General features: G+C 45.2%; 1 protein-coding gene across 1 annotated transcript in view; it reads left to right on the top strand.

The window, feature by feature from the left end:
- Positions 1-2502: 2502 nt before the first annotated feature.
- GPR158 (G protein-coupled receptor 158) overlaps positions 2503-16353 on the top strand; it is a gene marked incomplete at both ends in the record, with an annotated part of 191109 nt that continues 177258 nt past the window's right edge. Inside the window, one exon of the mRNA XM_084282726.1 lies at positions 2503-3374. Within this exon, the coding sequence (XP_084138852.1) occupies positions 2503-3374 (872 nt within the window). The remainder of the gene's footprint in view (positions 3375-16353) is intronic.

The following is a 16353-nucleotide window of genomic DNA, read 5'->3' as shown; positions in this document are numbered from 1 at the left end:
CTCTTTGACCCCTCTCTGATGCAGCACCAGAACAGCCGCCCTCACACCCTCGGCACGAAGGCCCTCCACTTCTCATCTTCTCCCCATGCCTCATGAACATGGGCAGCACAAACAGCCACCCGGGGGAAGAGGAAGGCTGAAGCCTTCTGCCTCCAGCTGTCCCCAGGAGAGGAGGAAACAGGCAGCAGCTGGAGTTGTGCCCCCATACATCTCCTTGCAAACCTGTGTGCTGAGAAGAAGAGCTGCTTGGGGGGGTGTTTGTGAAGGAAAGGGGGTGTGGGAGTCGTGGGTGCTACTGGAGAAGGGTGTGAGGAGGAGGACTGTGAGGAGATCGGGAAGTACAAGGAACTTAATATGTTAAGTACATTAAAAGGATACTTGATTATCGCTGGCCGTTTAGCAGGTGCAATTTCAGTAGGTATTAATGGTCAGGCTCCAGGAGGGGAAGTGCACTCCCATCAGGCAGCTGACCTTTAGAGCAGCCCGCGGCAGTGAAGAGAATCAGCACAGGCACACCGATAAAAAAAAAAAAAAAAAAAAAAAAAAAAAAAAGCTTGTTTATTTATTTGTCACTGATACCTCACCAAGTAAACGACTCCATGTTAGCTTAGCTCAGTCCTGGCAGCTGCTCCTTTCATAAGCCCCATTTCTCACCTACCTGCAGCAAATGATGCATCTTCAGGTATTTGTTCAGTGCAGACTCCGAAGCACAGACTCCCTGTGCTGTGCTAAACTGTAAATACCAGTTTCTGAGCTGCTCAGCACGTGTGGTTTCTAAATAATCTCATAGGATATTCACTCGAGGGAAAGTTCATTACACGTAAATTATTCTTTAACAGTGACTATTGACTGCAAAAACACGGACCACAAAATTAATTTACCTTTAGCTGTATTAGAATGATGACAGTTTCAAATAATTCTAAAATAAGATGATGCTTTAAGGAGCAGATATATCTTGTCAGCGGCTTAAAATTAGATCATATATTCTGCATGACTGAAATCTGCTCCTTATAGGATGTGCATGCACATGTGTGTGTGGGAGAGGGGAAAGAAAAGGATCTTTTTACTACTCTTCTCATCTGCACTCTTCAATTCCGAAAGGGAATTTTAGATTAAACCAGAAGGGAATTAATTGTAATCGTGAGGTTTTGTTGTGGACAGTCTCCTCTGAAATTCACCCTTTGCAAACTGCCTCCTGTCACGAACACCTAAGGTAAAAGATGTTAAGCAGGTGAGTAACTTTGCGTCAAAGAAAATGGAAAGTGAAGCAGGGTTTATTATTTATTTATTTATTTTGGTGCTACATCTGTACTACTGATCATGCCAGCCCTATAGCCGATGGTTTATTTGGAAAGGCCTAACCGCACGTTCAATACTTTCGGGTGCTCCCAAGGACTAACTTTTGGGGCAGCAGGAGGACAGCGGGGTGATTGGCCAGCTCTGCCCCTGCTCAAAGCCAGCACCCTTCATGTCAGCCCTGAAAACCAGGGGCCTGCGGGCTTCGTTCTGAAGACAGAAGCAGGATTTAGCGCTGCGGAGGAGGATGAAGGGCAGTGCCCGAGCAGGGCTGGGTGACACAAGCAGCATCCCCACACGAGGGGACGGGGCAGCACCTGAGGGAGCCCCCTGCTCCCCTCAGCCCCGCCGTTCCCCCCGGGGAACCGCGGCCGCTCCTCGCCCGGCCGCCAGGCGTCGCCGCCACCCTCCCCGCGGCGGAGCCCCCGCCCCGAGCCGCCCCGAGCCGCCCCCCGCCTCCTCCCGGCGGGCGGCTCCGGCTCCTCCGCCTCCGCCCCGAGCCGAGCCGAGCCGGGCCAGCGGGCGGCAGGTGAGGCGAGCTGCCTCGACGCCTCTCCGCTGCGCCTCCTCCTCCTCTTCCTCCTCCTCCCTCCCGCCCCGCGAATGGCTGCCGGCTGACTGGCAGCCGAGGCGGCCACACGGGGCGGCAGCCGCCCGGCGCACACCTATAAGGACCGGCGGGGAGGGAGGGAAGGGGGCGCCCGGCGGTGAGGGACTGCGTGTGGCGGAGCTCCGCGCTGGTGGTCGGCGGGGAGGAGCCGAGCGCTGCCAGCAGCCGCCGTGCTCTGTGGTCCCGGTGAAGCCGGCAGCGAGGGGGCAGTCCCGCAGCGCACCCCGCACGCCTTCCTCCTCCTCCTCCTCCTCCTGGTCTCCGGCAGCGGCGCCCGAAGGATGCGGAGCGGCGGAGCGCGGGCGGCGGCGGGGCGCCGCGGGGGGACCCGCTGCTGCTGCGCCGGGCGCCGCCGCCCCTGCGCGCTGCGCTGGGCAGCGCCTCAGTGAGCGCCGTGGCCGCGGCCGGCCGGGCTCGCTGCTGCTGCTGCTGCAGCTCCCGTCGCCGGAGGAGCCGCGAGCAGCCCCGCTCCGCTCCGAGCCGGCGGCGGGGGCCGCCACAGGTGCCTCGGGGCCGGGGGCTGCCCCCCTCAAGCCCCGGAGCCCTGCGGAGCGCGGCTTGAGTGAGTCCGCCGTGCCTGCGCTGCCCCCGGGGCCATGGCTCTGCTCCGGCTGCTGCTGCTCCTGCTGCTGGCCCCGCGGGGGCTCGGCGCCGCGGCCAGCCCCGGGCAGGCGGCGCAGGGCCGGGAGCGGGCGGCCAGAGGCAGGCAGGCTGTTTACAACCACATCAAGAGCCGGGAGCCTCCCCCGGCCCCGCGGAGCCGCTCTCCGGAGAGCACCATCTTGGCGCAGCGGCTGGCCGAGGAGGTGCCCCAGGACGTGGCCTCGTTCCTCTACACGGGCGACTCCCGGGAGCTGCGGCGAGCCAACTGCTCCGGCAGGTACGAGCTGGCCAGCCTGGCCGGCAAGTCGCGCTTCACCTCCCACCCGTCCCTGCACGGGGCCCTGGACACCCTCACCCACGCCACCAACTTCCTCAACATGATCCTCCAGAGCAATAAGTCGCGGGAGCAGAACTTGCAGGAGGACCTGGAGTGGTACCGAGCCCTGATCAGGAGCCTCCTGGAGGGGGACCCCAACATCTCCAGGGCAGCTATCACCTTCAGCACGGAGCCTTTCTCCTCGACCCCCCAGGTTTTCCTCCAGGCCAGCCGGCACGAGAGCCAGATCCTCCTGCAGGACTTGTCCTCCTCGGCTCATCGCCTGGCGAATGCCTCTGTAGAGACAGAGTGGTTCCACAGCCTGAAGCGCAAGTGGAGGCCCCACCTGCACAGGAAGGTCTTGAACGCAGGCCCCAAAACTTTGGAGAACAGCTGGAAGAGGCGTGAGAGCTTCACGGCGGATAAGAACCACATCAGGTGGTCCTCGCCTTACCTGGAGTGCGAGAATGGGAATTACAAACCCGGCTGGTTAGTGACTCTCTCGGCGGCTTTCTATGGACTGCGACCAAACCTTCTCCCTGAATTCAGGTAGGAGGGGGGGCTCCTCTGCTCGCTGCCTGTTCGGAAGGGGGTAAGGTGGGCTTCCCCATCTTGCCCCCTCCTCAGGAAGGCTGTGCTGTGCCTCTGCTGTGTGACCTGAGCAGCCCTTCCCTGGCTGGCTGCTCAGTCACACCGCAGTGCAACCTCAGGCCTTCCTGTTGAGCGTCACCTTCATGTGTCTTAGGGAGCTGTTGCTCAGGAGGATTGCTTCTATCTCAGTCCGTAAAGCCGTGTTTTCTTTAACTGCTCTCACTGAAACAGGTGTGTATGTGGACTATGTGCAGGGCATCTCTCTGGAAGAGAGGAGATAGCAGGAGCTGCCAGTTGCAGGTTATTTCTTTGCAAACGATCTTTACCGAGCTGTTATTTCTTACTTTGCTGCAGAACTAAAAGTAGCTCAACCCCAGCTGTGATTTTTTTAACCAACTGGGAAACAATGTTGTCACCCTGGTAAACTGCAGTTCCTGGTCTTCAGGGCACATCCACTGTGGGGTGCTCAAGCCTGGTCAGTGTGTAGGTGATTGTTTGCCACTGCAGGTTTCTCATAGTGCATGTGGTTACAGCCTAAACCAGCAGTTGGGAAGCTTTCTTTAGGGCACTGTTTGTAGGATCCCCACCCCATTGCAAAATTGTATAAATGAGACCTGGCACATGTGAAGAATTGCTTGTTTTCTACTGCTGTTATCTCTAGGAGTTTGCCACTGTGCTGTGACTAGCAGAGAGGAGGATACGGAAGGGCTCTTATAACTTGTTTTAACAGCAAAAAAAAAAAAGATGTGTCTAAGGAATGAGAGCAACCTGTGGGGTATGAGATGTCCGGTTTTTGCACTGGCACATTTGTAGTGGGGATCATGTGTAATTCTGCCGGGGAATGCCCACTCAAAGCAGCTTTAGTGAAGCAGTTTTCCTTTTTCAGGAAGTAAGGGAAGAGCACAGAATTTGCTTTGTGCTGTGATTGAGTGGTGGGTGAAGACATCTAACAACACAGTGGAAATGGAAGAGGTTTTGTCACACTCGAGTGCCCAGACAATTGTGTGTATGAACAGTGGCTTTCTTGGCTTAGTTTGAGATCTGGTGGGATCAAGTAGGTATGAATGCAGTCATGTATTCTCATCTTAAAAAAAAAAAAAAAAAAAAAAAAAAGTTGAATAAAGAGAGGATGATTATGTATGAAATTACCTTTTGCTCTTCACACTTCTGGGGCTGGTAGGCTTAGGGTAGAATGAGCTCATCTGCAGTCTGTTGCTGAATTCCTTCCTCTCAAGACCGAAAGCCAAGAAAAGCTGTACTGCAGAGCTCTCCTGGACCCCAGCAGGGACTCAGACAAGTTCAGGGAACTTCCTGTAGTTTGAAATATTTGAACAAACTTAAGGATGCAGGTGAAAGCTAGTGTAGGCAGAGATTCTCCTGTTGGGGACAGAAATTCATGTAACCTGAAGAACCTTTAGGCTGGAGGTGGGGTTGCAGCCACCAACTAAGTATCAGAGAAATTAGATCTTGATATGAAATCTAACAAACCTTTGTTACCTTCAGCTGAAAGAAGAGCAGGTCTCTTCAGCAGCAGAGACCAAGCATCAACTTCAGCTCTGTGCCAAGCTCCTATGATGCCAGGAAGCATCTCAGTGGTGTAGGTTTCTGCTGTGGTAGCTCATGCACAGGACACACCAGGTCCACTTGGCAGTAACCCTGGCCAACCAAGGCTACCAGTAGGGGTCCTCCTGGGCGCAGTACAGAGCACTGCCAGGTTTCCTGATCTTCCCGGCCTCCATTTACTGTGTGGGATTCACCTCAGTTAAGAAAACAATCATTTGTTGCAACTCAGATATTTTGGAGGGCATCCTATAGGCACATTTAAGCTTGGAGAACTGAATTTTCATTTAGATGTTGCAATGGGGTATTATAGGTGTTGTATTACTGTTGTACTGCTGTGGAATTGAACAGTTTGGACAAAGTTCTTGTATCAAACCCAGAGAGGTGTTGATAAACACTTCTAAGAAAATCTCAGGATGTTTTTCTGAGACAACTTGCAACTCCATAAGAAAGCAGGTGAAAAAGTGTGTGTATGTATATATCTTGGCAAAGTTAAATGATGGTTCCAGTGTTTCTAGTTTGAGATATGTTACATGAAAGATGGCCTCTAATACGCTTATCGTGTGTGATATTGAGGAAATAACTCTGCAGCTACATAGAAAATACTAAAACCAAAATAAACTTCTTCCAAGACTTGCGGGACATCTTGGTAGTTACACAATATTTTTAGTACCTGATAGGTGTGTAGCCTCAGAGTGAGTTCTGAAGAGGATAAACGGTCTGAAATATAAGCACGTAGAATAAAAATGCAAGATCTAATACAGCAATTAGTACTAGTGTTCTAATAACTACAAGGTCCCTCATGAAATAAGCCTTATTTCCCCTCACCATCTGTCTGTGAGTGACACAATGGTTTAACTTTAAATTCCTATTTAAGGCCCATATGGTAAAAAGCAGCATGTATTTTAGACTCCATCTTTTTCAAAAGCCACATTGGTTCTCTCAATGAAATATCCCTGAACCATCTGTTAGGAACACTTAATGGCTCAGCTTACATGCTCCTTCCATTTAATAGCCTGGTATGGGATCACTGACGGTACTTTAGTGTGTGCCCCTTTAATGCTCCTCTTACAGTTCATGTACTTTCTTCTTTGCTGACATTAGGTTTATGGTGTGCCATGTTGGAGTAACAGAATCATGAACTCATTTTCTTCATGGAGAAGCATCTTTTCAGGCTGTAGAAGGAAAAGCCATTGCCCCTACCTTTTGGTGTATCTTCTGTCCCAGTAACAGATGGGTACACTGCCCAATACAGTAATGGGAAGAGTTTTAAGAAGATGAGCCTAATAATTACTACTGGTTTTGTTCAGTACGTGCTACTACTGCAGTACTGTCATCAATGAGGTTCTGCAAATGCAGTTGCAAGCAAAGCATCACTTCTATGTGGTGAAGGGTTGGGCCTGCAGTCAAAGGATGTGACTGTTACAGGCACGGGGCTCTTGCAAACAGCTTGCTATTGGCCTTTAATTTTGTACTCCCCCATATAATTCTCCCTTCACATGAGGTGGAAGACAAACTGTGAAGTGAAGGCCAAGAAGGAGAATGTCTTTTTAATTCTCTTGACAAGGTTATTGTAGGCCAACTACTGAGATAAGTGAAGAAACCAAAGACATGTTGGTTGTGCTGATGAACGTACCGCAAGCTGTCTGAGGCCAGTGGGACCATATCAGTGGTGCTGCCTTTGCACTGCTTCTTAGCAGTGCTTGCTGGTGTCTCATCTGCTTTCCCTGACCTTTGTTCTGCCCAAAAGGAAGGGAGGCGATGCTCCCATCTGCTTAGTGAATACAGTGCAGGCTCATTTTGAAGCAGGGAGGGGATTCACAGAGACTGGAAGTCATCTGTTGGTGACATTAACCATTCCTTCTTCATTCCAAAGTCTACGCTGACGCAGCTGGAATTCAACATCTAATGTGTCTAATTGCTCTACAGCTCTTGTGCTGCACAGGGTAGAGCATTGGTAGTGTTTGTTGTTAGTCTGTGACCTTCCTCTGCTACTTTCTGTTGCTCAGTGACACTGAGCCACGTTCTGCAGCCCACGAAGATCCAGCTGGACTCTGCAGCCTTGCTGTGGAAGCAGAAGGGTGTGAAAAGCTTCACCTCATGGCTGTGGTCCATTTGCTAAAAGCACTCACTCGGCCTCTAGAGGGGAAATGGGAGGCTCTCATTGCTTCAGCACTCCAGTGGGTGGGTGGGGAGGATTGCTCCTTGATCTGGAAGGAAAGTGTGCAAGTAGTCTCCTACTAGGAGCATATGAGATTTTTTCCTTTTTCTAAAAAATAATAATAATAAAAAAAAAATCCATTCTCCTCAGTTATTGAGCCAAATCTCCTGCTCACCAAAGCCCGCTTAATGTAATCAGTTGACGCAACTTCATCTTAAAGTAGGTAGTTTTCCCTCTTGGCTCTCCACTTCCCCAGCCTGATGGTTGGGATAGCTTCTTCTGATTTCTGATCTAAATTTATTCAGTTAAATATCCATTTGTTCCTGCTCCAGAACTGCCTTCTGGCTGAAATAGCTGTCTGCAGATGTTTACTGCCCTGACCTATTTATAGGCAGCAGCAGGTCCTTCTCCACCTTTGGTTACTGGGCTAAAGAACCCAGCCTTCTCTAGCCTCCTGTCAGGAGCTCTCTGTTGCCATGGTCCCTATTTTCAAGTCCTGTTCCAGCATTCCTTGAATATGGTTAGTCAGATTTGTGTGCAGTGTTTCAGCCTCGTGCGATGACATCAATTACTCCCAAACTCTGATGTATGAGCTGTTGCTCTTGCAGTTCAGAACGTTCTCGTGTGCTGCTCTCATTTTCTTTACTGTTGTCGTGAAGTATGTCAGCATTTTGGGAAGTGGTCATTGCTTACTTTTTTCATCTAGCAGGCCTGAATCCCTTTAGGGTGAAGGAATGGTTCTGCCTCTCTGTGTTCCAGTCAGGCCGTGTTTCACCAAATACAGGGCAGCATTTGCAATCAGTTGCCTCAAGGACTGCTGTGAGGATGCAATGGCATAATGGCTGTTCTGGCAGAAAGGAACATACTCAACAAGCTGAGTAAAGCTTTGTTTTTTTGGTTTTTGAACAATCCTGTGTTCTGCAACAGCTGTGGGTACCTTCGTTCTGAAGTTTGGCTGAATCAACTGTTGTTTCCTAATATTTTTTCTTCCTGACATTTATTCCTTCTCTCTTAATTATTTGAAATGTATTCCTTGGTGCAAAGATTAATCTTTATTGCACAGTTCAATTCAGCTATTTTTTTTTCCCTAAAGGCAGTGTAATGTAATGATTTCCACTGTACTATTAAAAATTACTCAAACCACTCTAGGGTTATCCCATAATGGGGTGCTTAGTTAAGGAAACATTACTGAAGGCAAATTCTACCATAAAGGTAGAACTACATATGACAAGTAATTTCTTAGGGAATATGCTTCTGCTAAATATTTCACAGGTGTTAAATTGGTAAAATACCCACAAAAATAGACTTTAAAAGAGAGTTTTCAGAACTTGAATCACATTTAAAAGAAAAAAAGTTACAAGTTCTGACTTTAACCACCTCTTTTAAAAAAAGTTTCCCCGTTTCTTTTCAATCTAGTCTTAGTACTGAACTCGGAAAACAAAATTCAGTTTAACTTTTTAAGGAGGGATATTAAGTGTTGTGGCATGATGTGTTAGCTGTATAATCTTGAAAATATTTTAAAATGGTGAGGCTGACATCTTCTTCTATACCATGTCCTGGCCCATACAACATGATTGAAGGTGTGGGCGGATTTAGAATGGATTTTGAAAATGAAAAGGAATAATTTGTTTCCTCAAACTAAAAGTTTTGGATTTATATTCCTGAAAAGAGGTGAGAACAAAGAAATGTCTACTTAACATGATTTATTGTTGGTTAAAGAACCCCCTCCCCAGTATTTTTTTTTTTAATGTTCTCTATACAGTCAGTGATGTATGTGCCTTTTACGTATTAGGCCATGGCTGAGAATAAACTAAATGATAATGAAAAAAAAAAGGAACAAGGAGTAAGGAATTCTTTTTGGAAGCATGCTTTGGATTTCTTCCCTGTTGGAGAAACAGTGGGGTATTTGAAGAAAGAAGCTAAATATGACCAGGAGAGGACTGAAACATGTGTTTGTGACAACACTTATGTAGCATGTGGTAAGTTGGAATAAAAGGAATGAGCTTTTTAGGTCAAACTGCTACTTCCAATCCTCTGTTCCCTGCCCCTATCCTCCTTGGGTAAGGCTTCCAGCACAGCAGGCTATCAAAGGTCTTTTGAAGGGAGTGGGCATGTGACAGTTCTCACTATCGGAGATACAGCGCCAGGACTGTCACCTCCTATTCTGTCTATTCATGAACCTGAGCTGAGATTGAGAAATGTTCCCAAAGATAAGAACAAAAGTATTGCGCTGTTAGGTCAGATGAGAGGCTTATCTAGTTCTGTCTCCAAAAGCAGCTTCTGGCAGGCACTTAGGAAGCAATATAAGAAGTGTTTGAGTATCTTGGTTATATTCCATTTACAAGTAATAAGCAATACAAAAACTTTGCCTTTCAGACTGCATCTGAAAGGGCATTGATAGTAGGTATGGATTAAACTGATATCTGTAATTTAAACGTATTTTTAACCCATTTTTGTCTTCTACAATATAATTTAGCTTTGCTTTCCATAATATAATTGAGCTGTTTAAAGAGCAATTATTACTTTCTATTTTTAAATTTGCTGTGTGATAAATTTATTTGGACATCCATGATCCTTGTCTTACAAAAACACTTTTCCAGCATTCTGCATTCAACTTCTCTGGGCCAGTCAGATTTAGTTGTGTTGTACGCTGTATATTTTTATCACCTGCAAAGTTTGTCAGGGTTCACCTGGTTTTGATCCCTTTTAAACCTGTTGAGCAAAGCAGGCATAACTGTGGTGCCCAGCTTGTTAGCATCCCTACAGGTGAGAGCTGACCTCCTGTCACACTGATGCTCTCCAGAATGGCTGAGCAGTGGAAGCTTCCTTGGCTCTAAAAGAGTGTAGTGATTAAAACAGTTTGCTTTCTGTAAAGGCTCTGTCATTTGAGTTCTTTTCAGATTATGATTGTCTACTGGCCTGACGGATTTTATTTTGGACTGCCTTTTTCTGAGATATTTGACAACTTTTTGGTTGTTTTGGTTAGATTTTACGCTTCTAACGTGCTGATCCTATAATATTTCTTATTCTTTGTCTTGCCCTCTTGCTTGAGTTTATGCTCCTCCAGGTTCCTTTTTCTGAACATTGGCTTCCACTTTTCATTTCTAAAATTCCCCTACTACCTTGTAAATCTTTGGTGTCAGAAGTGCAGCTGTAGTTAGGCTGAGGTCATCTCTCCTGTGTAGGATCCTTCTCATTCAGAGCTCTTCTTGTTCCTAACTTCCTCATATCACTGTCTGTTCTCTCCACCTGTCTTGTTGACCCTATGGATAGTAATGGGAATATTTGAAAAATGCCTGTTTCTTATTGAACTGTCTAAACTTGGTTCCAAGACCTTTTTTCATAAGCAGAATCTAATGCAAGTGGTACCCTGCCATTGCTGACACTGCACCCTTCCTCAATGAGGTGGTGCCTGGTCACAGAATTTAGACGCTAGCAGTCCTTAAACACAAATCCTCCAGCAAAAATATCACCACCCCTCAAAGCATCTAGGAAATTCTTTAACTAAAATGCAGGGAAGTCCTCAGGCAGTGCTGCGTGCCATAAATCTGAAGGCTGAATTGAATATGAAATAACTCTGCAGACAACAGAGGAGTCAGCTTTAAGTATTCCACCCTTGTAGTGCTCTTCCAAATGGCCTACAGGGATTTTCTTTGCAGGTGAATCCTAATTCGTGTGCCCACACTGCTATACTGCACTCTTCAGTTAAATTTATTTTTAGTGAAAGCTGTTTCTTCTGTGAAAGTGGGCTGAAAACCAGCAGTCATGCTATGGCTAAGGAATCAGGCAAGTCTGTCTGTCCTGACACTAAGAAATTAGTGATAACTGAGTGACCAAATCAAAATCATGTTATATGTAATATCACAGTAGGTTTGTATGAATCTGGTGGCTACATTACAGTGCAAAGGTGGTGATAATTCTAGGGACATCAAGGTGATGTGGAATCCCAAATCTGAACTTTCGAAAATAACTTTGAACACACAGAAGCTGTTGATTACCAGTAAGATCTTTACAGCTGAAGGTCACCTGTGAATTTGACAGCGGGATTTTCTTGGATGGCCAAAGACGCTTTGAAGTGGACTCAGGTGCAACATTTGAAAGCTAATGTTCTTGAATGAGCCAGTTTGCAAAATGAGAAGGCACAGAGGTTTCCAACCTGAAAACCTTTGCTATGCTAATTACAGTATGCATTTATCTAGAGGTGTGTAGATTTGCAGATTTGGGACATCAGTACAGAATTCATTTTTCTCATTTCATTTTTTTTTTTTTTTTTTTTTTGGTAAGGAAGACTTCTCAAGGATAACTTGTGGGGTGTGAATGAATATGGTACTAAGAACCTAGGAAGGCATTTAGATTTGAGGGATGATGTCTGCTTTGGCATGGAGTAACCATGCCTGATACCTTAATTGTGGCTGGTGAGGGCCATTTGTTTGTCTCTTTAAACCCACCACAGTGATTTTGTTTTCCCCTGGTTTCTAACGCAACACATCATGAGGAAGTTTACATTCTACTGAGGCATGCAGGATTCATGCTTAGACAGGATTTGTCATCAGTCAGATGAAATATATATGGTATTGTTGGTGCTTTTGAAAGGCTTCGTTATAACTTGGAGAGATTTTTCTCTACAACCTTTTAATGTTAAAGGATCTGCTACTGTATCTGGTTCTCTTTACGTCTAAATTTCAGAAGGTTTCTCTGATTCTTCAATTAATAGGCTTTAATGCCCTTGATGTTTACTGTTTATTACAGAACTGATTATTGTAAGGATCTTATTCATACATTTGGTATCAGATTCTCCTATTTGCCTGCGATGCTTACAGACACAGCATTAAGTGAACAAACCTAGAAGACAAATTTTGAATGCCTGTTTAGCTGAGCTACGATGACCTCTGTGCCAAAAGCTTCTGAAGATCTAGAGGACAAAGACATTGTTTGTCACCATTTGAATGCAGGCAGGCTGTTCTGTGCAGCTCTGGCTTGAGCTGGATGGGAGAAAGGGAAGATGTTCCATCTGTGTTTTTTTTTTTTTTTTTTTTTTTTTTTTTATAGTGAGACAGTACAGGCAAAAAAATCTTCTGTATCTACAGGTTTTACAACAAGTTGTTACAATGAAATATTATAACTACTGAAACTATCAAGATAGCTGGTAGGTTGAGAAAATAAGCTTAAATCAATTTCTGGCACAGATTTTGAGGCAAACAGAATGCCAACAAACAGTGGTACTGGAAATTAAGACAGACATGAAAGCCTCTTAAGTCAAACCTCTGACCCGACAAAATCCTTGATGACATACTTCAATGATTATCTGTTATGTACAATTCAACCAATTCTTCATCTATAGTTGTCCAAAATGTTAAGCACAAACTTTAATCTTTAGTGTTTTTTTGTGTGTGTAAGGACTGTAAAATTGTGGCAGAAAACAAATATTTATAGTTATAAGGAGATTAACAAAATATACTTACTTGCCAGATGGTCCACAATTACCAGTAATATTGTTATTAACTTATCACAGTGGCTTGAGTTCAGCCAGGCAGCACTGTCAGCGTGGATGAATGTGTTATGCTGACAAACTGAGTTGACTGTCATACAGTTGACGTTTGTCTTGATCACTTCTATTGAGAGAGCAGATTATTTCTGCAATTATTTCCAGTTAGTCCAATAAATGTAACACTTACAGGTAGTTGGTCTGTATACATAATAGGAGGATGTGTTCTTCCATATGTTCCATTTTCCGAATGCTGAATCAAAAATAAGTGAAAATGTGGGTGTCTAGCTGGGCTGTGCCAGCTACTGTATTAATCACAGATGAATTTCAGAAATACAGCATCACGTACATATTGGTGTACCCTATGCGTAATGTTGGTAGGGTATGAGTCTGAGATGGTGTTTTCAAATGGCAAAGCGTCCCAAATGAATGCAGTATAAGTCTGTACCATCATGATGCCTTTCGTAAATGCCACATGTACACTTAAACTTCTTTCCTTTGAAAGCGTTATGTATCATCAAGTAGTTGCAAGAGCCTGGTACTACCTCAGCAGAACTGTGACGTTACCATGAGACGAGCATATTGCAGAGGTACAGTGAAAAAGGGTTAAAATGTGCCGTGAGGGAAGACAGTGGAAAGCTGTAGTATTTTTTAACACTCAGGAGAGATCTTCATAGTCCTGCTTCTGGACTGCACTGTTCTTCCTTCCTGTGGATTTTCACCACAAACTCATAAAGCCCTGGGAAAAGGACAAAGCAGAACAGCGTAACTGTATCAGAAGTTCAGGTTGTGCTACAGAACTGCAGACACAAGAAGGTAGAAAGGATAGAAATATCTGTACCGAGGTCTTGAAGATTGGGCTTTGTGGAAAGGCAAGTGTTCTTGTGAGAAGTTTTAACATGAGAATTCAAATGGAAAACGCGTTGTTTAAAATCAAAGTACTTTGTAGTGTTTCTGGATAAAGCGTTGTGGAAATAGTTTGAAAATAAGTAATTGTGGCTGTTCAGCCACATTGGCCTGACAAAAAACTGTCAAAACTCAAACATGAAATGGAAGTGCATGAGAGGTGGAAGCAGGCTCAGGTAATCCTACTCTGCAGACTTTGAGTGTGGATGGGGTTGGGGAAACCAAAGCACATCTGGGGTTGGATCTGACAAGAAACATGAAGGGCAACAAGAAACACTTCTGTAAGCATGTTGTTAGCAAACTTAGGGCAGGGGAAAAGGTGGGCCTGCTGCTGAAGTGGATGCTGGACCTTGGACGGGAGGACATGGAAATGGTCAGTGATACCACTTGGCAAACTCTAGCTGTGTGTGTGTGCTTTGTAACTATTCCTCATGCCCCAGCAGTGATCAGTTTACCCTTCATTTTCATTTTGTCTCTTTCCAGAAGCCTTTGTAGAGGGAAAGGAGAGTTGCCTCTTTGACCAGTTAAAAAATAAATGCATGCAAGGGAAAAGCTTTCCCTGTAAAGGAACTGAAGGCCTACTTTCCTAAGGTGTTTGGAGAGTCTCCCAGGTGAACCTGTTGCAGCCTTAGTAAGGATATATCAACACTCTTTTTCCTACCACATAAACTAGTTTCTTTAGAGTAGTCAGTGACAACCTAATGCTTGAGAGACCCTTACCAAAGTCCCTTGTGTATAGGATGAACTGAGAAGGCAGGGACTTGCCCTAGTCCTGGGCCTGCTGCTTGCTTCATGCACTTGAGCTCTTTACACCTGTGTGCAGCTAAAGTGAAATCATTAATAAGCAGGTCTTGTCCCTGGCCTACACATTAGTATTTATGTTCAGAAAAGTCCAGAAAATACCAGAAATCTACCTGGTGGGGTCTGCGTGTGACCTGTTGAGGAGTTAGTTACATCTGCTTATTCTATGTACTCCAGGAACAACTGAAGCAGGTGTCTTCTCACGACGTTAAGATAAGCCTGTAACCCACCAACATAAACATTTTAGGGAGCATTAGTGTGTACAGTGTGGCAGCTTTTCCCCTGAGGCCAGTGGTTACCGGGAACCATGGAAAAAGAAATTGGGAGGGGAGGAACTGTAGTTTTAGCAGTCCCTGAGGAGGCTGATGTTCAAAACAAGACTGGAAATAGAGCTATGAATTAAAAATATTTTTGTGTATTCCAAAAGCATGGTGTGTGCTATTTCCAGCTGAATTTGCCACAACCTATGCTTAGATATTTCAAGAGATTTTAAAGCGTGTCCAGTATCAGATTGTGTAGATTTTAGCAGGAGATAGAGGCAAGGGGATGAAGAGCATCTGTACGAACTTCTTATTTTGGCACATAGGTTCCTAATGCAGTCTTCCTCTGATTCCTTGTGTTTCTCCAATGACTATCTAGCATGTATGAGGATAAATGTCCAGATATAGCTGGTGTGGACACTTTGCTCTTGGTCATACTGCTGTTAGATAAGAGGGAGCAGTATTGTCCTGTTTTGAGCAAGCTTGCCCTTACCCATGTTCTGATTTCGTTCACAAGCGACCCCTTAAATGTATGGCTCTGTAGCACTATTATTTATTGTTACAATTCTTACATATATTGTACTTTAGTTAAAAGAGTCAACATGCTTTGAGGTGAGCAAAGGTGACCATGTCCTTGGTCCTCTGAGATCTCTTGGGAAAAGCTTTTGGTGCATCCCAAGGCCTGAAGAGGAGATCTCTGAAAAGTGTGACTATGGTATGTTGAATCTGACAAAGCTCTGAAAGTGAAGAACAGTCTGTACAGTGCCTTTGGAAGACCTAGAGAATGGTATCTTAAGAAATGATTTAGAAGCATTTTGGTACCATTGATGTAACTACAGCATGTATGTTAGGCTATTTGTTTCTGAAATCTGACATTAGGAAATTAAGAGGTAATGTCGCACCACTTCTGTCCTTGGTAAAGGTGAGGATTAGTAGCTGGGAGGGTAGTCCACTGCCTGAAAGGGGGCTGGTGGTTGTTGTGCCATGCAAGGTCACATGGTGGAAATCAAAGCTTTAGTCTGAAGTGGCTGAAACTGTTGACTTTTAAGAAGTGGTACCCTAGACTTAGAAAATCAGTAGAGAGCATTTATCAGTTGAGTGAGTCTCTTATGACCTACCAAAATTTGCATGGCAACATTTTTGCCAAGTCCAGAGCAGTCACAGCTACTTTCACAAGCTGATGCTATAAATGTTCCACATCTGAAGTCATCTTGGAGATGATTTTAGAGAAAATGAGGAAATTGTTGGAGGTTTTTTTAGAAATGTGACTCCAAACTTACAGCTTTTGTTTTCTTGTGGTGATTTCTGAGTTTCTTTTTATAAAATGGAGCACTGGGTTTGAAATTGGTTGTTAGCTCTTCATTTATAAAAAATTAAGGGGAACTTTTGATGAAGAAAACACAAACGTTCTTGGTGTCCAACTAAAATAGTTCAGACAGTCATCAAGGACTTGTGTATGGAGGAACCTTTTTTTTTTTTTTTTTTGGCTTTGTAGGCATCAGTGGCCTACTCCTGGACTGTGCTGCCCTTCTGTAGTGGCTTGCATCTCTGTGAGAGGAATTAAATTGCTGATATATCAATGTAGTCAAGGAGATGTGCAGAGAGGGGGGTCTGGGTGTGAATTTTTGCACAATGGTTTTGGCAAACATCATTCCCTGGGGTAAAAGGGAGGATGTTGTCACCTGGCATGGCAGTCACGTATGGTTCTGGGTACTCCCTGGCCTCAGTGCTCAGTGTGCCCTCTGGGTTGGCTGGTGAGGCTGT

The sequence above is a fragment of the Netta rufina genome (genome assembly GCF_964035555.1).
Source record: "Netta rufina genome assembly, chromosome: 2".
Taxonomy (NCBI): domain Eukaryota; kingdom Metazoa; phylum Chordata; class Aves; order Anseriformes; family Anatidae; genus Netta; species Netta rufina.
This window is presented reverse-complemented; position numbering and strand designations above follow the sequence as displayed.